At 38.8% G+C, this 22658-nt stretch overlaps 2 protein-coding genes across 6 annotated transcripts in view; one reads left to right on the forward strand and one right to left on the reverse strand.

The window, feature by feature from the left end:
* Positions 1-21734, forward strand: part of Ecm2 (extracellular matrix protein 2) — a 34779-nt gene extending 13045 nt beyond the window's left edge. For 2 of the 3 annotated variants that reach the window (XM_010610579.3, XM_033756438.1), the window contains exons 3-10: positions 3209-3397; positions 6794-7315; positions 9754-9869; positions 11559-11694; positions 13724-13881; positions 16275-16414; positions 17634-17960; positions 20590-21734. In XM_010610579.3, coding sequence (XP_010608881.1) covers positions 3209-3397; positions 6794-7315; positions 9754-9869; positions 11559-11694; positions 13724-13881; positions 16275-16414; positions 17634-17960; positions 20590-20758 — 1757 coding nt within the window. In that variant the 3' untranslated portion in view covers positions 20759-21734. The remainder of the gene's footprint in view (positions 1-3208; positions 3398-6793; positions 7316-9753; positions 9870-11558; positions 11695-13723; positions 13882-16274; positions 16415-17633; positions 17961-20589) is intronic. The other variant, XM_010610580.3, reaches the window with a different exon arrangement.
* Cenpp (centromere protein P) overlaps positions 1-22658 on the reverse strand; it is a 232489-nt gene that overhangs the window by 70872 nt on the left and 138959 nt on the right. The gene's annotated exons all lie outside the window — the stretch shown is intronic.

Consider the following 22658-nt stretch of genomic DNA (forward strand, 5'->3'; position numbering starts at 1 on the left):
AATAGTTGACATAAAACAAGCAAACAGATATATGAGTGTATATTGTGTTAACAAGAACCAAACAGTTGAAATGACACCTGCCCAAGCAATGCTTGGAATAAATTGTTAAGTACTTAAAATTCTTATTTGTATTCATTTATTTGTTTGATATAAATTCTTGCTATGTTGCTCAGGCTGGCCTCCAACTCTTGGGCTCCAGTAATCCTCCTGCCTTAGATGCCCAAGTAGCTGGGACTATAGGTGCATGCTACTGTGCCTGGTTAAAAAAAAAAAAAAAAAGAAATACAGGGGGATATCCATTTTAAAAAGTATAACAGATGTATACTAAACATTTCTAAATGGTCCAAATTGTTTCCAGGGTTTTTTCTGGGAAGGGGGTATCACGGATTGAACTCAGGACCTTGTGCTTGCAAGGCAGGCAGAGGAAGCATTGAGCTAAATCCCCGGACCCCAGCGTTCTTTAAAGTACTTCTTTTTATTGTACTATCACACATGACATAAAATTTAACATTTCAAATATACAATTCAGTGGCAGTTAGTACATTCACAATATTTTCCTGAACATTTCATCACCTCATAGGGAAATCCTGTACAAAACTCATTCTTCCGTCTCCAACCCTGACAGACCTTAATTTGTCCTTTGTCTCTATAAACTTGTCTGTTCTGGAAAATATCAGGTAAACAGAATCACACACTATGTAGCTTTTTGTCTCCATTCATTGAGCATGTGTCCATCATTTATCCACGGTTAGCCTGCATCAGCTTTCCTTCCTTTTTATGGTGGAATACATTCCCCTCATATGTACAGACCACATTTTGTTTATCTATTCATCACTTTATGACAGGCATTTGGCTTATCTCTACCTTTTAGCTATTGTGTGTAGTCCAACCATTAATATTTGTGTACAAATTCTATTTGAATACGTTTTCAATTCTTTTATGTATAAACCTAGGAGTGCAACTTCTAGGCCATATGGTAATCCTATATTTTTCTCTTTGATTATGTGCATGAAATGGTATTTCATTGTGCTTTTGATTTCCATGTTCCTAGTGGCTAAGTGATGTTGAGCTTATCATCTGAATTGTGGGTCTTCTTTGGAAAAATGTCTATTCAAGTCCTTTGTCCATTTTTGTTTTGTATTGTTTGAGACAGCATCTTGGTCATAGCCTAGCATGGCATCAAACTTGCAATCCTACCAAATTCTGGGATTCTAAGCATGCCTGGCCTGTCCATTTCATAACTGAACTGTCCTGTTGTTGAGCTGTAAGAGTTCTTATGTGTGTCTTGGATATTAGACACTAAGAAATGATTTGCAAATTTTCTCAAGTGTATGTTGCCTTTTTACTTTCTTGATAATGGCCTTCCATACACTACATTTTAAATTTTAATGAAGTCTAATTCATCATTTCTCTTGTTGTTTGTGCTTTTGGTGTCATGTCTAAGAACCCATTGCTAATTACAAGATCATAGAGATTTACTCATATGACTTCTCAGAGTTTCACAGTGTTAAGCTTTTACGTTTAGGGATTTGAACCATTATGAGTTAATTTTTTTATCTGATATAGTAGGGTAGGAGTTCAATATCATTCTTTTGTTTTCATCTTCATTCTTTTGCATGCAAGTATCCAGTTGTCTCAACAACATTTGTTGAAGAGCCTTTTCTTTCCTGATTGCATGGTCTTGTCACACTTGAAAATATGTTTCAACTTAACTAGATTCATGCTGGCATAAGCTGATTAGAGTGGCTTTGTGCTAAGCTTTTTGTAGTGTTTTGAAATCTGTAAGTGTGAGAGATCAAACATTCTTTTTTCTCATCATTGCTACTTGGGATCCCTTAGAGTTCTGTAAGAATTTGAGGATAAGCATTTCTATTTCTTTCTCTTTTTTTGGTACTGGGGATCGAACTCGGGTCCTTGCACTTGCAAGGCAGGCAGCAGAACCACTGAGCTAAATCCCCGGCCCAGCATTTCTATTTCTGAAAATCCAACAACCAACCAACCAACCTATCAACCACTGTTGAAATTTTGATAGGGTATAGGTAGAATAGTTAAACAGTCAGGAAAAAAACATCTACATGTATTTTTCCAGAGGAGTAATTGAGTAAGGTGGACTAGTAGATTGCAAGGATTCAAATGAGACGTGGGTAGGGTCTGAGTTGGGCTGAGATATTATGGATACAGAGGAGAGCGGATCAATGTGAGAGCTCATCTAAGTGTAGGGTTCACAGACAGTGGCTCAGATGGAGAAGTTCTCAAGAATGGCACCACAGATGGGAGGAAGACATCCCCTCAGTTCTCTAAGGCCTGTTTGGCTGGTATAGGGTTGCAGATAAGTGGGTAAGTACATGAGGTATGTATGTCTAGTCCATGGCAATCTGACTTGCTTGCCCTACACTGAGTGAATAGGAATTGTCTTGTGCTGCATAAAATATACTTAATATTTACGTAACAAAGCTTCCTTTAATTAAAAATGTTTTATTATAACAGGTATATCAAACCCACAAGTGCACTGTAACTGTTATGGTCTGTGTACTTTAATAATGTAGTCATTCAAAAAAGAGCGCTGTGATGTCTAAAAAATACATGGAAGTATGCTCTCTACATCACTTTTCCCTGTGTACATCAACAAGGGTGGACGATGTTCTGCTTGTCAGTGCTATTCCAGCTCTCTGAGGCTGTGGGAAAACTACACTGTGTTTGTTAGGTGTAGCCAGACAGTCTGTTTTGCTTGTATAATTAAGACACTTTTAGAACTCAAGTTGCAATGTGCAATCTCTCATTCTCACCACTGTGGCAACTAGGGCAGTGTGCTTGAGGAAGCCTGTTGTCTGTTATCAAGAGACTACAATGAGCCAAGCCCCTGTGTGCTCACACTGGACACTCAGTTGAATGAGAGAACTGATTTGGGGGTGACTTGTTCTATTGTGTAACTCAGTCTATCCTGACAGATAGATGAAAGGTGGATGTGCAATTCGAAGTCCTGATACCATGAAGAGGTCACTATCAGAGCTTAGTGAGAGGAGCTGAAAAGAGGGTCAGTAAAAAGCATTTCCAGGGGCTATGTTTGCAGGATATTTTTATTCTGTGTATAAACACACAGGATTCTACTCTTGTGCAGTTGTATCAGTCTGACTGTATATAGCATTTAATTCTATTCAGAGATGCTGGCAACTGAATAATTTAAACATCTGTTATTGTGTTCTTCTAGGAAAGAAGGGACACTGCTTGGTGAAGGGCATGACCATGTACAACAAAGCGGTATGGTCTCCTGACCCCTGTACCACCTGCCTCTGCTCAGATGGAAGAGTGCTTTGTGATGAAACCATGTGTCAAACCCAGACGTGTCCCTACATGGTTACACCTGAAGGAGAATGCTGCCCAGTCTGCACTGATACTGGTACAGAGATGTAGCCAAAACACCATGTGTGATTTAGTCAACTCCTTTGTTTCTGTTTTGTTGCTACTTTAAGGTATAAATTATAATAGCCTACTCATCAGGCACAATGCTGATAAACAGAAATACCTGGGGCAGTATATGGTAGAGAAATAATAGATTGTGGCCTTATACTTCTAGCTCTATCAGAATGAATAAATGTGGACCAGATCACATTCCACATGTGACCTTTAGCTTTGGAGATGGCATGGTAAGATTTCTATAGCAGACCCTGAGTTATTATGAATTAAGGGCTGTGTTTTGGTTTGTATGTGCATTATCTCATTTAAACCAAATCACCTTGGGTCCAGTTATCTTAAATGAAGACACTGATGTCATAAGAACAAAGGAGGAGTGATTTATAACTGAATAGAATGCAGCCTCAACCCTCCTGGCTGTTAAGCACTCAAAGGTACCAGAGCAATCCACAGCATGGCTTCAGTACTCTGGGGACATACAGAAGTGTAGTGAAAACACCATGTTCTAGTGTGGCTCTCCTGTGTCCAAGTCACAGTATGAGCTTTGTTGGATGCTCCCTGACTTCTCCCTTGAGGCTTGTACCTAGTCAAATGGGGGACTCTTGAGAGGGAAGCCCAGGCTGCCTATATAAAAAGAGGCCAAATATAAGAAAAACTTAGACAGTTACTTTTGAAAATGAGTACACACTTGTTAAATAATTTGAAAGGCACGTATGGAGGCAATTTCTCTTATCTATAACCAAAGTAGATTAGCCGGGGATTTAGCTCAGTGGTTCCGCCACCTGCTTCGCAAGCACAAGGACCAGAGTTCAATCCCCGGTACAAAACAACAACAACAACAACAACAACAACAACAACAACAACAACAACCCAGGTAGATTGCTCTTACACATAGATGATCACAGGGTAGTTATTGAAAAAAGTTTCCTGCCAGGAACAACTTTAGAATACTTAGGAATTGTATTTCACTTTGTACTATCAATATTTCACTGAAACATTATGCTTTTTGAAAAATGTTAGAAAAGTATTCAATGAAATGCATTCCTTAGAGTAAAATACAATATTTATAAGGCAAGATCCAGAAAGTCTTAGACATTTTTCAAGAGACTTACATATTCTTGAAATGTTGTAGTTACCTTGGAAAAATAAACTTGGAATATATGGGAAGGCTTTTAAATGTTTCAATATGATAGCTTTAGTCTCCTCTGACCAATATTTTTCCTATTCTCTTTTCTGCATGTTTTGTGAGAGATGTGAAAAAAATCTAAACTTTATAATATATACTGAACCGACATCACAAGTAACTTCTTCAAATGATTATATTTCCTGAGTTCCTCCTGGGAGCAGTTTATACACAGCATTAAATGAACATAGAAAGGTGATTAAATGAATTTATAAATTTTGATGGAGGAAAACTTGTGCACTATAAGCTCACTTTTCTCTAGAACTCTTCACTCAGAGGATGAGAGTGAATTAATTAATTTTTGAGACAGGGTCTCGCTATATAGTTCAGGCTCGCCTTGAACTCACTATGTGTCCCATGCTGGCCTCAAACTTTTAGCAATCCTTTGCGTCAGCCTCTCCAGTGCTGGGGTTACAGGCATATGCCACCATGCCCAGCTTACAGCCAACTGCTTCTGAGGCACATGGTAACTGGCACATTTACCACTCACCTCCCGATTCTCTTGCCTCAGCCTCCCAAGTGCTGGCATGTGCCACCACACCCAGCTGAGAATGAATTTAGACTTCTATACTGTCTTCCCTATGTTCTGCCGCAGACATAAAGTTATAGGTAAATGTAGACTGGCTTTCGATAATTATCTGCTCTGTTCCCAGCATCATGGAATGATGAAGAGTACTCCAGTACATGTATCTACAGAAAAGCAACAGCACTTAGGTCCAGCATGTCATGCATAAAGCTCAGGCAACAAATTTAGGTGGCTCATTTAAGTAAGGAATTCAGCACAGAAAAAGAGAACTTTAAAACTCTGTCTTGGGAGCCATTCTACATAATTTTGGGGAAAAATCATCTCACAATTAAATTAGTCTTCTTGCTTACAGGCAGCCTATGTCATGGTGAAACATAACTCTGTTTGCTTGCCTCTGGTCACAGCTGAGGCCTCAATGGTCCTGTGATGCTGTGTCACTCAAGGGCAACATTACATCAGCTAATGATCATCCTGGTTCCTTGAGAACTGAGTAGTAAGAGAAAGGTTTCACCTGGGGAGGGACAAATTCCTTATCAATTTAATTCATCCCACCTATTACTGTAAGATCATCTTTGCACATCTACTGTCACAATCAACCTAAGATCCTCATCAGCATAAGAGCTACATGGCCATAGGAATACTGCCACCCTCTGAGATAGCTGCTGCTTCCTCCAATTATAAGATCCTTATCAATTTAGGATTATCATCGCCCTCTGAGTTATCTGTTACTGCCTATGAACCCATTAACAGTGGCAAGCTTGGGTGCCTTTGTCTTTGCTGCCCAGAGCAGCACTAATCAGGCCCAGAATCCAGCTTCTTCTGTATGTCTTGTTTCCTGTCTTAATTCTTTAATTCACCTTGTACTGTCCTGGTTCACAGGAGACCAGGACCCACTGCAGGGGTTCTGGTAATGTCCTCTTTCCCTGTTCCCTACAATTCTGATTACAGAGTATGCTCTCAGGCCCCTGGAGCTGAGAATAAAATGGATGAAAATAATAAATCTATAAACAAAGTCAGTTTCCTTATCATACTATACATCTGTTTTAACTTTTCATACCTGGACAGTCTATAAATTCTCATATAAAAAATAAGCCAAGCTGGGTTCAGTGGCACATACCTGTAATCCCAGTGCTTAGGAAGCTGAGGCAGGAGGGTTTTCATGAGTTCAAGGGCATCCAGAGTTACATAATGAGCTCAAGGCCAACCTAAACTACAAAGTGAGACCATGTCTCAAAAAATCAAAACCAAAACCAAAACTAAACAAAGATCCAAATAAATGGAACAGTATCTATTATAAAGATATCACATCTGATGATATCACAAGCTCATGATAAGGCTGGTTTCCATTTTGCATCATGTAGCAATATTATTCCTTCTTTAGTCCTAAGCAAGCATTATATTCTAGCAAAAATACATGTTATTTAATGCAAAAGCTAGCAAAAGGCACAGAGGCATGAAAAATTATAACAGATGTTATAAAACAGAAATAATGATTAAAACTTTTCAAGAAAAAAACTGAAGATGCATTTATTTCATCTTTCAATGGCACTCAAATACTCGGAGGGAATAATATTCACTAACCTTGTTTTCATTATGATTTTTCCTCTTATTAACATCATCCACTTGCCCCTGCTACCTTCTTGCTGCGTGGTCATTAATCTCCTATTCCCTAGTCAATGATAACATGTTAAATGGTAGAACTGAATTTTCTGGTGATTCTTCAGAACAAAGAGAACCTACCAATGTACTGCCTAAGCAACTGCCACCTCCTCAGGTGGAAATGGACCAAGTATTTAGAAAAGAGGCACTTCAATCTGAGGAAGAAGAAGAATCTAAAGAAGATCGAAAGCACAAGAAAGAGACTGCTAGACATAGAAACCAGGGCAAACCTCACCGTGAGAGGGGGAACAGGAGAGAGAGAAAGCAAAGGCCTGGCAAGATCAGGAGACCAGCATATCAACAGCAACGCTGTGGAAGGGGCAAGGAGGAGGATGACGAGGAAGAGGAAGAAGAGGCTGTAAGAGGAGATGTGTTCCAAATGCCCTGCCAGCTCCCCATCCCTGCTCTCCCGAGAGGCAGGCCTCGCCTGCCCAGTGGCTGCTCCTTGTCCTACAGGACCATCAGCTGCATCCATGCTGCCCTCACCCAGGTCCCACCACTGATGGCCCCAGAGATAACAAGTCTGGAGCTCATGGGTAAGAAATTTGACTTCTGTTTTACTTTGTGCTTTAGGCATAAATGTGACTTTGCTGCTCTATGAATACTATGTTTCAATTTCAAAACAGAGACTAATTTTATCATCTTTACACACATGAACCCTACAAGAGAGAAGCTTACTGCAGATGGCTCAGTTAGGTGTAAAGCAACCTTGAAACTAGGTGTTTCCCCATGCACCTTTTAAAAACTCAGCTTTAATGGGCTATACTTTGTATAGTGTAAAACCAATCGTTACTGTATAGCTCTGAGTTTTGATAAATACATACAGCTGTACACACACTACCATGATCAAGACATAGAACATTTTAATCACTCACTCCCCAAAGTTCTTCATTCCCTACCTTCCCTAGTCCCTGGCTCTGACAGAAAAGTTTTCTATCCCTATGCTTTTGCCTTTTTGAGAATGTCTCATAAGTGGAATCACACAATATGGAGCTTTTCAAGGTTGGTGTCTAATGCTTTTGAGAACCATGTTTGTTTTGAATATGTCAGTTCATTTGTATCACTAGGTAGTGTCCTGTTGTATGAAAGGCCAGTTACCAGTGAGGAGACATGTGGCTTGTTTCCAGTATGAGGCAAATGTGTACAAAGTTGATATAAACATCCGCATACAAATGTCTGTGTGGACCCATGACCTCATTTCTCCAGGATTATGCCCAGGGGTGGAACTGTGGAGTGGGATGGGAAATTACATGTTTAACTTTGTAGTGACAGCCCAACAGTTCTCCCAGGCGGCTCACCATTGCCCTCGGCAGTGCTGGGGAGTTCCACAGCTTGTCACCTACCAGCACTCCAGAGCTGTTTCCCCCTGTAGGTATATGGTTTCCAGACCTTTTGCTCATGTCTCTGTAAGGCCAGCTGGGAGGATTCTGTGTGAAGGGACAGGAGGCTAAGGTGTGGGGGGCTGGCTAGTCGTGGTATATCAGGGTGGGCTTGAGGACATCAGGACAGACCCTACATATTCCGGCAGGGATGGCCATCTTCAGGAGGATGTGGCTGGTGTCAAGGGTACCAGATGCTTCCATGGCTTTCCTAACAGAGGCTTTCACCCCACTTTCATATAACCTAATGAATTTCTCTCGTGCCTATCAAATTACTCCACCCCCACCCTGTAGCCTGTCAAGTATGCCCTACCCTAAAAAAATTCAATGTGTCTGGGAAGGATAAACAAACTGTGTTGGGCTATACTGTAGGGTTTTTTTTTGGGGGGGGTACTAGGGATCAAATTCAGGACCTTGCACTTCCAAGGCAGGCAGTGGTGCCACTGAGCTAAATTCCCAGCCCCTATACTGTCATTTTATAAGAAGGTCACTACACCACCCCCCCAGTATTGGGGATCAAACTCAGGGGTCTCAGGTGCAAATCAAATTTATAATCCTCCTGTCTTAGCCTCTCTTACTACAGGGATGACAGGTGTGCACCACCATGCCTGGTGAGTGTCTTGGGAGTGGTACTAGGTCTTAGAATCTACGGCCTTCGTGCTAAACTACATCCTTGGCCCTTTTGAGACAGGTTGCCACTAAGTTGTTAAGTTGCTCAGATTGGGCTTGAATTTGTGATTTTACTGCTTCGGCCTCCTAGAGTTGTGATTATACAACCAGCACTCTATGGTTTTTATAGTATGTATCATGGAAAGGTTATTTTCCATGTCTAAAATCATTTAAAAATCATTCTATAGTGTACTTAAAGTGTCAAAACAAAAAACAATTGGGGTGGGATTTTAAAACATGGTCTCATTATGTAGCTCAGGCTGGTCTTGAACTTGTGGTGATTCTTCCTGCCTTACCTCCAGAGTACTTGGATTACAAGTGTGCACCACCATGCCTGGTGAAACAAAAATTCTTAAAGCTGAAGCCCAATGAACTTTGCATATTTGTTACACCACTCTGAGGAAAGAGAAAGAGAGAGCGAGAGAGAGAGAGAGAGATAATGTTAGACCTGGGGGGTAGGGTTTGAGAGAGGATCTTCCCAAGTTTCTTACACAGAGAAGGAAGCATGCTCAGAAGAAGTGAGTGATTTGCCTGTGATTTCTTGGATAAAGAACATCATGCTCCCAGTCCAGGGAAAAAGCAATGGAAAATATGAAGAACAAAATCAGTTTCTATATAACCTCACAGAAACACTTCTTTTTTTGCTGATGCATAATGTTACTCGTACTGTCCAGCAGACTGCATTCTGGCTATTTAAGCAGCTTCATCTGAAACATGAGGTATGGATGAACCCTTAGAAAATTTTGACTATGGTAAATTGTCAAGATTATTTTTCCAAACATGCATTTCTTTATTTCCTGCCCTTGTTCTAAGTACTGTTTTATCCTTCAGACCAAGCTCTCTCTTGATATGTGTACACACACCTATATACATGTACACATGTATGAATATGTGCATATGTCTAACACAACTGCTGTGTATCCTAGGGAATTCTATCACCTCCATCCCGGCTGAAGCATTTAACGGATTACCAAATCTGGAAAGGCTTGATCTGAGCAAAAATAATATCTCTTCTTCTGCCATAGGTCCAAAAGCCTTCAAGGTAACCACATACTCGAATTTGTACATAACAATCCATATGAATGGCTTCATTATGACTTGCACTAGTCGTAGTCTGAAGTGGGGAAGAAACAGCAAAAAGGTTTTAACTGGCAGTTTTTTTCTGCATTAAGGAAGTTCCTTCTCTGATGTCCCTATGTTTTTAGTCTCACCTTACATATACCAATTTAAATGCATCTGTGACATAACTAATGCTTTGAATTTATAGAGTACTTTCTTCCCAGGTAGCCGAAAACATTGAAATCTGATGTCTTAGAAAAAGCTTTGTATAGGAATTTTTAAATTGGGGCTTATATGAAACCTGTATGAACATATTCAGGTCAACAGGGCACTGCTTTCTTACTTTTGGACAATGGGCAAAATCTAGTGGCAAATGCTCTGGCAACAGGTTCTGGAAAAACAAAGGGAATCAGATGAAAATTGGTATTGGGTGGGATGGGGAGGAGGAGGGAAAAACAGTGGATAGGAAATAATGTAGAGTAAACCTTTGAAGGAAATAGATCTAACTAAAAAATCTTTCTTAAAAAAGGAAAAGAGAAGATCAAAACATTTCAGGGCAACAAAAACAGAAGATAAGAAAAGTTAAAAGGTTTCGGTGTGTAAAGGAAAATTCAAAATGTGTGTGTGCCTTAAGAGCCATAAGTAAAACACTGTATCTCATTAGCTTAAACTTTGTTCCTTTGGATGGCGCTTCCTGGCTCTTCTGACAAATCTCAAACACATCACCATCTTCTTGCATTCTTAGCTCATGGTTCTCCTCTGGAGTCTGAGCAGACAGATAATAGGGCTCCCAGTGCTTCATGTTATTCATCTTTCTGACTGAGCAACCGCTGGCATTATGAGTCAACTATGTTCTGTTTTTGGTCAAGAGAAAAACACTGTAGCTGATTACCTCCTTTTCTTGCTTGGGGATTCTCTTATTCAATTACAAATTTGAAATTAGAATATGGTCACTAGAGAAGTATATCATTCCATGTGGCTTCACAGAAGCATTCTCAGTTTCAGTTCTCCATTTTTGTTGTTGCAAGCCAGATTTGGTCAACAAACATGCAACTGTAAGTGCGGAAATGCACTTTTCCAGGTAGTCATTTGTTTGAGTACCACATAGGAACAGCTTAAGATATTTGTAGTACTTCGTTTTGAAAATTTTACACAGTCATTCATGTTATATTATGACCCTTTTCCTCACATAAATATTAGTGTACATATGAAATGGAGTTTTACAAATATGAATTAAAAACCATGTTAACTCTTAAGCATTTAAGACAGATTCAGATTAATACATGATTTATTGAAATTTCTATCTACTGCTGTGAAGGTGAAAACCTGAGACCTAGCAAAATATGACTGATCCATTGCTATAGTAGCTTTTCTTTTTTCTTCAGTTTTTGCTTTGTTCTCTAGCTTTCTAAGCCGCTATATAAATATGGATGAGTGGAATACAAAAAGTCATCAAATGTAGTTTGCTGCAAATGCATGAGAATAAAAGTTATTACTGAGGTAATGTTTACTCTATAGGGAGAATATTGCTATGTGGCTTGGACATTATTAAACCAAAGGACATGTAAGTTTGTGAGACCCTCAGTCCCTACCTCAAAGTGTCCACTGTGTGGCATATGTGACTGTATAGGTGACCAGATAGAAATGGTAATTTTAATATTTACTTTTTAAGCTTCTGAAGAAGTTGGTGCGTCTAAATATAGATGAAAATAATTTGGTACACATTCCTTCAGAATTACCACCCACCTTAGAAGAACTCAACATTAATGAGAATAATCTTCAGGCTATTGATGAACAAACTTTTTCAGGTATTTAACATTTTTTTTTCTGACATATTTCCTTAGAACCTTTCTTCTGTTGTCATCTGGAAATCTGATTTACAGTACTGCCAAAAGCCATTTAAATTGATAAATATTTATTGACTGTTAAAACTTAAAAGTGTATGTTACATTGCGTATTGCCTTTTAAAAAGCACACTAACCTTAAATAAAACTTTCAGTGATTCCAGGTTTTCATCATGTACAACACAATAACTCTCCTACACATCCAATACCCAGAGAGCTGCACTAAAAACTGCCCACACAATGGCATGAATTTTGGTGTGCTGTACTGGTATTTTTGTTGGCTCTTGGTGGTATGGTGATGGGGCTTCCTTCATCTCACTAGCTACAATTTGTGATATGCCTATAATAACATGTTATTTTAATTTGTCATGTGTTGGAACCTAAAACTAAGCATATGAGAATTATGTGTACAGTAGAAATAGGCAGGCTTTCTACAAAGCTGAGGTGCTGTCCTTCAGTAAAGGCAGTGATCCTGCGGGTAGTAGCTTGACTTTGGGAGCTCTGTTCTTGAAGGTGTGGGCTCTCCCTGGGTCCCTGATACTTCTGTTTCACAATGTGGCCACAGCCTAGCTTTCTGAAAGACAGATTTTATTGAGAAGCATCTGAACCTGCAGGAATGAGGCTTGTTTCTGGATCACATGAGATAGCTGATGGACACATAATGTAACCCTACAAAAGAGGCTATATCATATTCTACTCTTCACAGAATTTGGCTGACACCTTTAATTAGATTGTATGATTCCTTTAAACAAAGAGTGCCTGCATTTTCCTTTTGTCTTCCTCATTATCCAGCAGAGCTCTTGAGATGTAGTGCTCAGTGCTTTCTGTTAACTTCTTTTGAAACACATTTTTATGTACATGTTGATAAACCTAGCAATTCCAACTGTTTCCTTTAGCTCCTAAGAAACTTCACGGAGCAAAACACTTTTGCTGATGAGCAGAGAACAGTACATTATACAAACTGCCAAGTCAGCATATTATGTAGTTAGGAAATACTCAATTCCCAAATGCATTTCAAGGTACACATGAAAAAATTAATAAACCCAAGTTTTGATAGGCTTTGTCATATATAGAAAACACTGGAAAATTTCATTTCTGCTCTATTAAAGAGACTAAAGGCAACAAAGAATATAGAACAAGTACACTAATAGGTTAATATGAACTACATGTGAGTTCACATTTGTGCTACCAAAATGGTATCTTAGAAAAAACATTAGCTCTTTATTCTGAAATAATTAGCTCTTTATTCTGTGTGAAGTCTTACTTATCCCTGGAATTACAGATAATTCACTACTCTGCTTTGTTACTAACTCTCTTGTTCAGAGACAGGGATTTGCCAGGGAAACAGTGCTCCTTTTTATGTCCTAGAAAAAGGAATTACTCATCAACCTATCCCTATCATGCTGCCATTCATATCAACCTGTTACTGCTAATGCTGCCAATGACTTTCTACAACTTACTCTATAAGTATCTAAATTCCAAATCCCTGCTTGGCCAGCATGACCTCTAGAGATATCTATAATACTCCCTCTTGCTTCTGTTAATTACACATATTTGTATACTATAACACTTGAATGATTTCTTCTTTGCCATCTTGTCTTGGTTAAAATACGCATCTGAGATGGGCAAAATACTTGGGAATAGGATATATGGGGTAGGGAAGGGGCAAAGATAAGGAAACTATATACTTTTTTGTTGTTGTTGTTGTTCTGGGGTTCAAACTTGGGACCTTGTGCTTGCAAGGCAGGTGGCAAGAACCACTGAGCTAAATCCCCAGCCCTAGGAAACTATACATTTTCAAATAAAGTAGACTTTTTCACATGCAGGCTATAAAAACTGTATGGCTATTTTTCTTCTCTCTTTTGTGGTGCCAGGGATCAAAATCAGGATCTCATGCATGCTAGCCAAGTACTCTACCAATGAGCTACACTCCAAGCCCAAACTGCATGTTTTTTTCAATTGTTTGATTATTCTTATAATTTTATTTTTATAGGTTTAAATCAGTTGGTCTCCTTAGAACTGGAAGGAAACAATCTCAGTGAAACCAATGTCAATCCTTTAGCTTTCAAACCTTTGAAGAGTTTATCCTACCTGCGCCTGGGAAAAAATAAATTTAGAATTATTCCACAAGGTCTTCCTGCTTCTATTGAGGTACTGATATCTTTCTTCTATTGTTTTAAATACATTTTAGATAAAACATACTACAGCAAAACCAACTATCTCTTAAAGGACTATGGAAGAGTTTGGAGCTATATACAATTTTTTATAATATAAGCATTATATGCCCCTGATAAAGTGAAAAATGCTACTGCTGACAGCTCTTGAGGGGAAAGGGAAAGAGAAATAAAAAATGTGAACAGAAACTATAACTTCCAAAATGTACCCACTCTTAAGACAGTTCAAACTGTCCCAGGCCAGAACTATGAAGATCAATGCAGAATAGCTCCATCTTTGTCAGTACCATCTGTCTCCACTCACAAGTTCCACGTAAAGTTAGATACTCTTACCAAACAGCAAATGGAAGGTGCAAGTAGTATAGAAGGCCTTGCCTGTTTCTGCAACTCTGTAGCTTATAAATTTTGACTAGCTCCTACCAAGCCTGTCCTGCAACTAACTCCAGGCCCAAAGCACTATCATTGTTTTAATCCTTCTACTGTATCCCCAACAGTTCCCAGTAGGGTAGTCTCCCTGCTGCAAAGAATGCTAAGGAAGTCTCTGAACAATGAGGGGCAACACTCTGCAATTCCTGCATTAGGGACACTGAGGTTCACAGGGTCTATAAATACTAACAGACCCAGCTGGAACCCAGGTTTCCCTGAGCTGTTGCTACAACACCATGTGATCATCCCACCTGAAGTCAGGATGGAGCTATACCTGATGGTGGGCCCAGTCAATCAGAAGGCCACCTATTATGATCTCATGTTGATCAATCACCTGGGTTCCTACAATATACAGGCTTCTGAACCAATCCCAGACATGCTAAGACAGATTCTTTGGAAAGCAGAGCTAGAATTTACAGTTTTTTTGTTTGTTTGGTACCAGGGATCAGACTTGGGACCTTGCACTTGGGAGGCAGCCCCAGAACCACTGAGCTAAATCCCTGGCAGAATTTAAAAATTTTAAAAAGATCAGTAGACAGTGCTTACCACCTGTGAAACACACACACTCAACTTAGACAGTACAAAAGAACACATGCCCCTATGTCTGACCTTCCCATCCTGACTTCCCGCTCCAATCCAGGAAGTGCTGTGTACACCAGCGCACAAGTGCATGGTGTGTGTTATAAACCCTTCTAAACTCACTGTTGCATACTACATCATCTCATTACATTATCATTCTTTCCTATAACTGCCAGTAGTCTAGGTACTGATAGTAGTCAGGACTTAACTATTCCATTACTGGCAGACATTTAGGTTGGAATTTATACTTTAAAAAGCTCATGAGGTGATCCTAACATACAACCACATTTGAGAACCACTGATCTAGCTTATCTAGAAATTATGTGTGAAAGTAAAAGCAAAAAGCTGAAAACTGCTTTACTAAGAAATACTACAATTAAGTAACAAAGGGGAGAGTTACTAGATCAGGAATGCAAAGTTACACTGAAGGTACATGCTAATTCGCTTTCTGCATTCTAACCAGAACAAGCAGAATTTTATAATTCATATTCTCTAGTAAAAATTCATTTAAATGCAAATTAAATTTAACTTGAAGGCAACTATCTCTTAAAAATTTTCTAATAGTACTAGTAAATATCGTGATCCTAAATTAAGGCTCTCAATTAATCAATTAACTCTTAATTAAATACATGTAAGTCTGCTGGAGGTTTAGCTCAGTGGTTCTGCAGCCTGCCTCGCAAGCACAAGGTCCTGAGTTTGATCCCCAACACCAAAAAACAAAAACTGGGCGTGGTGGCACATGCCTATAATCCCAGAACTTGGGAGGCTGAGGCAGAGGATTGCTGTGAGTTCGACACCAGCTTGGGCTACATAGTGAGTTCCAGGTCAATCTCAGCTACATAGTGAGACCGTGTCTCAAAACAAAACAAAAAAAAAACAACAAAAAAACATACATAAATACATGAAAGTCTAAAAACAATATAGACCTCACAGAATAGCAGAAAGCCGGTCTGGAGCTAAAGGCTCTGGTAGTAAGAGCCCCTTCATGTATCAGTCCTTGAACTGTGGGCAAGCACCATGATCTCTTTGGGCCTGAGTTACTCAATAGTGAGTGGAGATGATAATTTCCACCTCCTTTCCAAACTTTCAAACTACAAATGAGATCCTAGGTTTTGCAAATTGTATATGATATGCTGAATCGTGCAACATATATTCTTTAAAAACTAAATAAAACTACTTAATTTCATAATCAGATACAATTTTATTTTATAAGTTATAAAATCTGACAATTTAAAACTAAACTCACTTAAAAGTCTTTAGATAATACTGATGAAAATAATCATTACAATTTTAGTATCTGTGAAAATAAATGTATTTATTAACAAACACAAGGGGAAAGATAATACTCTTTTCTCTTAATTATAGGAATTACACCTAGAAAATAACCAAATTGAAGAAATAACTGAAATTTGTTTCAATCATACCAGAAAGATCAATGTGATTGTACTACGTTATAATAAAATAGAAGAAAACAGAATTGCTCCTTTAGCCTGGATAAATCAGGAGTAAGTATATGCTGCTATCTAACAGAGAACCCTTGCCCTACCCAAATTTGGCCACTTCGTGGAGTTTCCAAATGATCTGTTACATGGTATTAGGATCACTACTGACTAGTGGGCACCCTACGACACAGCTGAGCTACCGAGAACTGAGGTTGGATCACAACCTCAGGTGCTGCTTTACTTCCTCCTGCCTCATGGGCTGTCAGGAAGCTTGCACGGAATAATACCCCGCATACAGTGAGGAAGAAATGTGCCACCCTATTCCTCATCACCATTAGGAAAAACAGGCTCCAAAGGCCAGGCCTGTCCTCCCATACCACTGTCCTCTGTTGTCCAAACTATTTCTCCATTTCAAGTCTTACAAAATAGATTGTAAAAGGCTGGGCCTGACAGTGGAGGCAGAAAGTAGATCCCATTGTCCTAGATGGATAGCAGCAGGCTTGCTGCACCCCTCAATGAATGGAAAGGGAGCTGGAGGCAAGCTCTTGGCAGCATGTCAACTGATGATCCGGACATATGCTGTGTGTCTCAGAATGGAATAATCTGGGTAGTTCAGCTTAGGACATCAGTCATTCAAATGTGGGATGGGGAGAGATTAAATTAGAGGGTTTGGGGACCAGCTGGAGGGTGAGTCCTTGTGAATGGTAAAGTCTTCATCCAGGCATTCTAGAGGGAAGCTCCTGAAACCAGCCAGGGAGCTTACCAGGGAGTTTCCTGGGATCCTCTGGCCGAAAACAACTTCTAGATTCCTTAGTCTTACTCCAAATCACAAGTGTACCAGATCATCAAATCTAATGTGGAATGAAAATATGGGACAAAAATAAAACTTGCAGAAAACTCCAAAACAAAAACAAAGGGGAAAATTCCTTGGCCAGGGACCCACAGATTTCATTTCTGATTCCAGTTTGACCATAGAAATATTTAGGGAACATCTTTCTGCCACTGTGACTTCCCCATTACCTCAGGGATCTGGGTCTTCCCTCCTGTGCTCTGCTATGTTTCTCTGATGCAAACCCTTAGCTGGAAGGTAGCATGGTGCTGATAAGAACATGAGCCTTGGAGCCAGTCAGACTCAGGCCAGCACAGTCAAGTTCATGCTTAGAATTATCACTTCAACGTGGCGCTAATAGACCATATCACAATTGACCTTTTCAAAATTTGAAGCTGCCAGTCATTACCCTGAGGTTGGTTCCCCACTATGTTCACTTTTTCTTTGCTGCAGAAACCTAGAATCGATTGATCTTTCTTACAACAAGCTCTACCGCGTCCCTTCCTACCTACCCAAGTCTCTGCTGCACCTAGTGCTCATGGGGAACCAGATTGAACTGATCCCAGGCTATGTGTTTGGCCACATGGAGCCAGGCCTGGAATACCTGTACCTGTCATTTAACAAACTCACTGATGACGGCGTGGACCAAGTTTCATTCTATGGGGCATATCATTCTCTGAGAGAGTTATTTCTAGATCACAATGGCTTAAAATGTATACCACCTGGGATACAAGAAATGAAAGCACTACATTTTCTGAGGCTGAACAACAATAAGATTCGGTAAATTTTGGCTTTTTCAAATATTAATTTAAATTGTGCAACAAATATTTATGATTAAACAACTATGACATGAACTCTGGATTTACTTTAAGGTGAAAAGGAGTGCTAAGGAGTTGAGTTGTGATGGTGCATACCTGTAATTCTAGCACTCAGGAAGGCTGGGGCAAGACAATTATGAATTAAAATCCAGCCTGGGCAACTTAGCATGAACTTGTCTCAAGAAAAAAAGAAAAAAGAAAAGAAAAGAGAAGTCTGGGGACAGCTCATTGCAAAGGCTCTGAGTAAAATCTCTAGTACTACAAAAACCTCACAAACACATGAGAAACAATATAAAAAACAACTGCTAAGTTGTTGCTTAAACAAGACTGGCAATATTAATAATTGTTAAAGTAGGGTAATAGATACATCAAGATTCATTATAGTTTTTTCTATAGTTTGGAAAATTCCATAGTATTATTAAGTAGAGTATTATTACACAATACATAGACTCTTACAAACAGGTTCAGATAAGGCTGCTAAGCAGTAAAGTGACTATGCAGTTGCTTCTATTATTATGGTTTCAGACTTCAGGGTCTCCCAGAAGCTCGTGTGTTGAAGACTTGGTTCCAAGTAAGTGGCATTAGGAGAGGTGGTGGAAGCTTTAGGAGGCAGGACCAGTTGGAGGAAGTACATCATTGGAGATGTGCCTTGAAAGATACATGGGGCCTGGCCCCTTCCTTGCTCATTCTTGCTTTCCTGCCTACTATGGGGTAAGAAGCTCCAGTCTACCATGCATTTGCTGCCATGATGAGCAGCCTCACCATAGGCAGTGATGTGAACCTTTCAGAGCTTGCAATGTTAACAAACAGCTGGCTGTGTTACACACGTCATAGATTTGCCGCCACTGCAATAGGGCCATAGTGATGGGTCCAAAAAATCATGGACTAAAACTTCTGAAGCTCAGCCAAAATAAATCTTTCCTCCCTTAAGCTGATTTTCACAGATGTTCTGTCATACTGATAGAGAGCCAGTATACCTGCCTATATATGTAATTCTTTTTTTTTTTGCTTTTTGTTTTTTTGTACCAGGGCTTGAACTCAGGCCATTGTGCTTGTGAGGCAGGCAGTGGACCCACTGAGCCAAATCCCTGGCCCTACATATGTAAATTTAAAAGAGACCCATCTACAGAGAACAAATCTAAATATATGTTAAAATTAAATGGCTTCTTCTATCTAGATTTTTCTGAAGTAAAACTATGAATAAATTTATTGAGAATGAACTTTCATCACTCTTGAAGACATATGTTTCTGCCTGCATTCAGAAATCACCCCACCTAGACACATGAATGATTCAAGGTCTCATCTTTGTGAGTTAATTTTTCACCACTGGCAGTGAGGGAAACAGTAACCTATCCTTTTCCTATCTCTAAAATTCCAAATTAAATACCTTAAAAAAAAAAAGTTCAAAAGTGCTTAGCCAGGAGTGTTGGCACGTCTTAATCCTAGCACTCTCGAAGGCTTGAGTAGTAGGATTGAAAGTTTGAGTCCTCCCTCACATTAAGTAACTTAGTGAGAACTGTCTCAAAATAAAAATTAAGAAGGTCTGAGAATGTATGTCAGTGTGAAAGCCCTGAGTTCAATCTTCAGTATGGCAATGGGAGGAATAGGGGAGCAAAGTAGTGGGAGAAGAGGTGAGGTGGAGAGAGCTTTGTAAGACTCTGTTTCAAAGTTTTTTTCACAGGTTATGCTATATGCTCCATATTCCAGTGCATAAGAAGGCATACAAGGTCCCGCTTTTAGAGATTCCAAACTTTATCTGTATATTTTGTAGTCATAACCTGGTGTCCTCATCACAGACTTTCCCCTCTATCACTTAACCAATGGTTTCACTTATAGATGATTGTCAATTGAATCTATGATTTCATCAGAGGTAATAAAGTGATAATTTGTTTTGTTATTCTTTCTATGTATCGTAACTGAAAGTACTCTGTAAAGAAATTTTTTGCTCTTCACCTAGGACTACTATTTTACTCTGAAAGGGAGGATAAACACAATTTCCTTTAAACTGTCAGTCAGAATTAAGACCTTGGTGCTTACATGCTTTTACTTTATTATTTTGTTTTGAGGTTCTTTCTCTGCAGATTAAGCTGCACTTGTGCTTTTATATATTCAGTATGTTTCAAACCACTGCAGTCCTTCTGAAACTCTTCTCTTTCACCAATGGCAGCCATTCCATTCAGCACTTGTATCTCAGCTCTGGTCATGCCAGATGGTATCACAATGGTAGGAGGGTGTTGAGAAATCACACAAAGTCAGAGACAGAATGACTGGGGAAGCGCCACTGTTAGCCTTTTTCTGACAACCCACTTGTGCAGGAATTCATTCCAAAAGACCTGTATTAATCCCTTCCAAGAAAATGCCCTCGATGACCAAAACACTTCTCACTATGTTCCACCTTGTAAGGTTCCACCAAATCTTAATGTTGCCACAACAGGGACTAAGCTTCCAGCATATGTCCCTTAAGGGATGAACCATAACTGTACCATAGCATAACTCGTATGGTTTTTAAATTGCAAATAAGATTTCTCTATTTGTAGGGTGTGACCCTGCTAGATTCGAGTGTATATAACCTGCTCTCTATTTTTCTTTAGGAATATTCTTCCAGAACAAATTTGTAATGCTGAAGAGGATGATGACTCAACTTTGGAACATCTTCATCTTGAAAATAATTATATTAAAGCAAGAGAAATATCACCCTATGCATTTTCATGCATAAGATCATACTCGAGTATTGTTCTTAAACCACAAAACATCAAGTAAATCCAAGTTTTGTTCTGCCATTTACAAGATTTACTCATGTAGTTATAGTAGTAGAATCTGTCATTAATGAGAAACATAATCCTGTTATACTCAGTATCATTACACTAGTCCATCTGATTTGCCATCCCACAGATGAGCAAGCAAAGGGATAAATAAAATGTATAGTCTTCTAGGAGTTTCAGTGAAAGAAAAAACACTCAGTTTCCCATCTCTAGAAAGAAGTTACCTCACTAAGATAGAATGTCAGCATGCTGAGCTAAACCAAATAAATACATCCTTTACAATTTGTTTGATCATTAGCTAAGAACTCTCCAATTACCATCAAAAATAATGTGTTTTGTAGTTCAAGACAAGAAGCATACAGATGGAAAAAAATAGGAAGAATTTATGAATAACTGTTTATTATTATGTTAAAATAGTGATTTATTAATTACTGGTATAAACATACCTCAGTATTGGGTTAGGCTTGGTTCCTTCTATTCATTACATCTGTGAAATCAAAACACCACCGCAGTGCTAACTCCCATTTGGATCTTTGTACTGTAGGTACACTGGTAACATTAAGGGAAGCTAGCAGAAAGGTTTACATAAATTCCAAACTATTTTTGAAACTTCTGTAAGTACAAAATTATTCTTATCCTCACTATTCTTCACTCAAAAATCAAAATATTACGGAAAGCAGTAGCATTTGCTAAAAATACAAATTAACTATTCTTGACTATATCCTCAGTTAAATATAAATCTAATACGCACACTTTTAAAAAATTTTGTTACTTTGGTCATAGCATTTATCTCCTTTGCCCTAATTTGCTGAAATGTATCCTTTTACTCTGTTCAACTGAACATAAAGCTGTAGTGTTTACTATGTACTAGGCCCTACCAAAACTATACATTAAAGTTTTCATTATATAATGTCCTTTATCTTTGTATTGTCACAAAAATTTATAAGACATATACATAAACTATGTTGACTTCTTTTGTTAGTCTCAGTTTTGAAGAAACACCAGACTCAGAACTTAAATTCTTGCCCACCTTGGGCAGCTTCTTCTAATTTTTCAGGTTTTAGTATCTGTTAAATCTTTTAATAATTTTTCCACCACCTGGAGAACTTCCTAGCCCTACTTTACATGGCTGTTTGGAGAACCAGAGAAAAATGTAAAATGTTTGAGAAAACACTGTTTACATGATGAGTGTAGTTATTATCACTGATAGTTTGTGTAAAACTGAGAGAAACCAGCACATTCAACCATGTGTAACAGTTTCATAGGTAATTTCCAAGGTGTGAAAGTTTGGCTTACTCCATTTGAGTTATTCCTGTGACCTTATTTCTAATCACTTTTTTCTCTTCTTTTTTTTAGGCTTTTTGAGACAGGGTCTCACTAGAGTTCAGGTCAGCTTTGAGCTCATTATGTAGCCAAGGCTGGCCTTGAACTGTTGGTAATCCTCCTGCCTCAGTCTCCCAGGCACTGGGACTGCAGGCATGTGCCACCAAGCTCGGCTAGCACTTTTTCTCAATATCCAGGATTCTGTGATTTGAACAACACATGAAGATGATTGTTAAATACATGGGTTAAATACTAACCCCAAGTGGTTAAGAACAGAATAGAATAGAAAGCGTACAATTGCATGCCAACAAAAAGTTCAGATTCATAATTAGTTTACAAATAAATCAACATCACTAAATTGGGCAAGCTGAATTTGATACAGGTAAAAACAAGGAGATAAGGTTACATACTTACCTAACAATCTTTGTGCAGTCCTTTTGCTGTACAGATATAAATACACTGACATAAACACTTTAAGGTCATCTCTGCCATAAACAAAATTAGTTCCAAAGGGGACTAAAATTGAATGAGTCAATGTAATTAGCAATTTTGGATGACACAGAGAATGATTACTG

This window comes from Fukomys damarensis, unplaced genomic scaffold, assembly GCF_012274545.1.
Source record: "Fukomys damarensis isolate Sample0158 unplaced genomic scaffold, DMR_v1.0_HiC HiC_scaffold_27, whole genome shotgun sequence".
NCBI classification, from domain to species: Eukaryota; Metazoa; Chordata; class Mammalia; order Rodentia; family Bathyergidae; genus Fukomys; species Fukomys damarensis.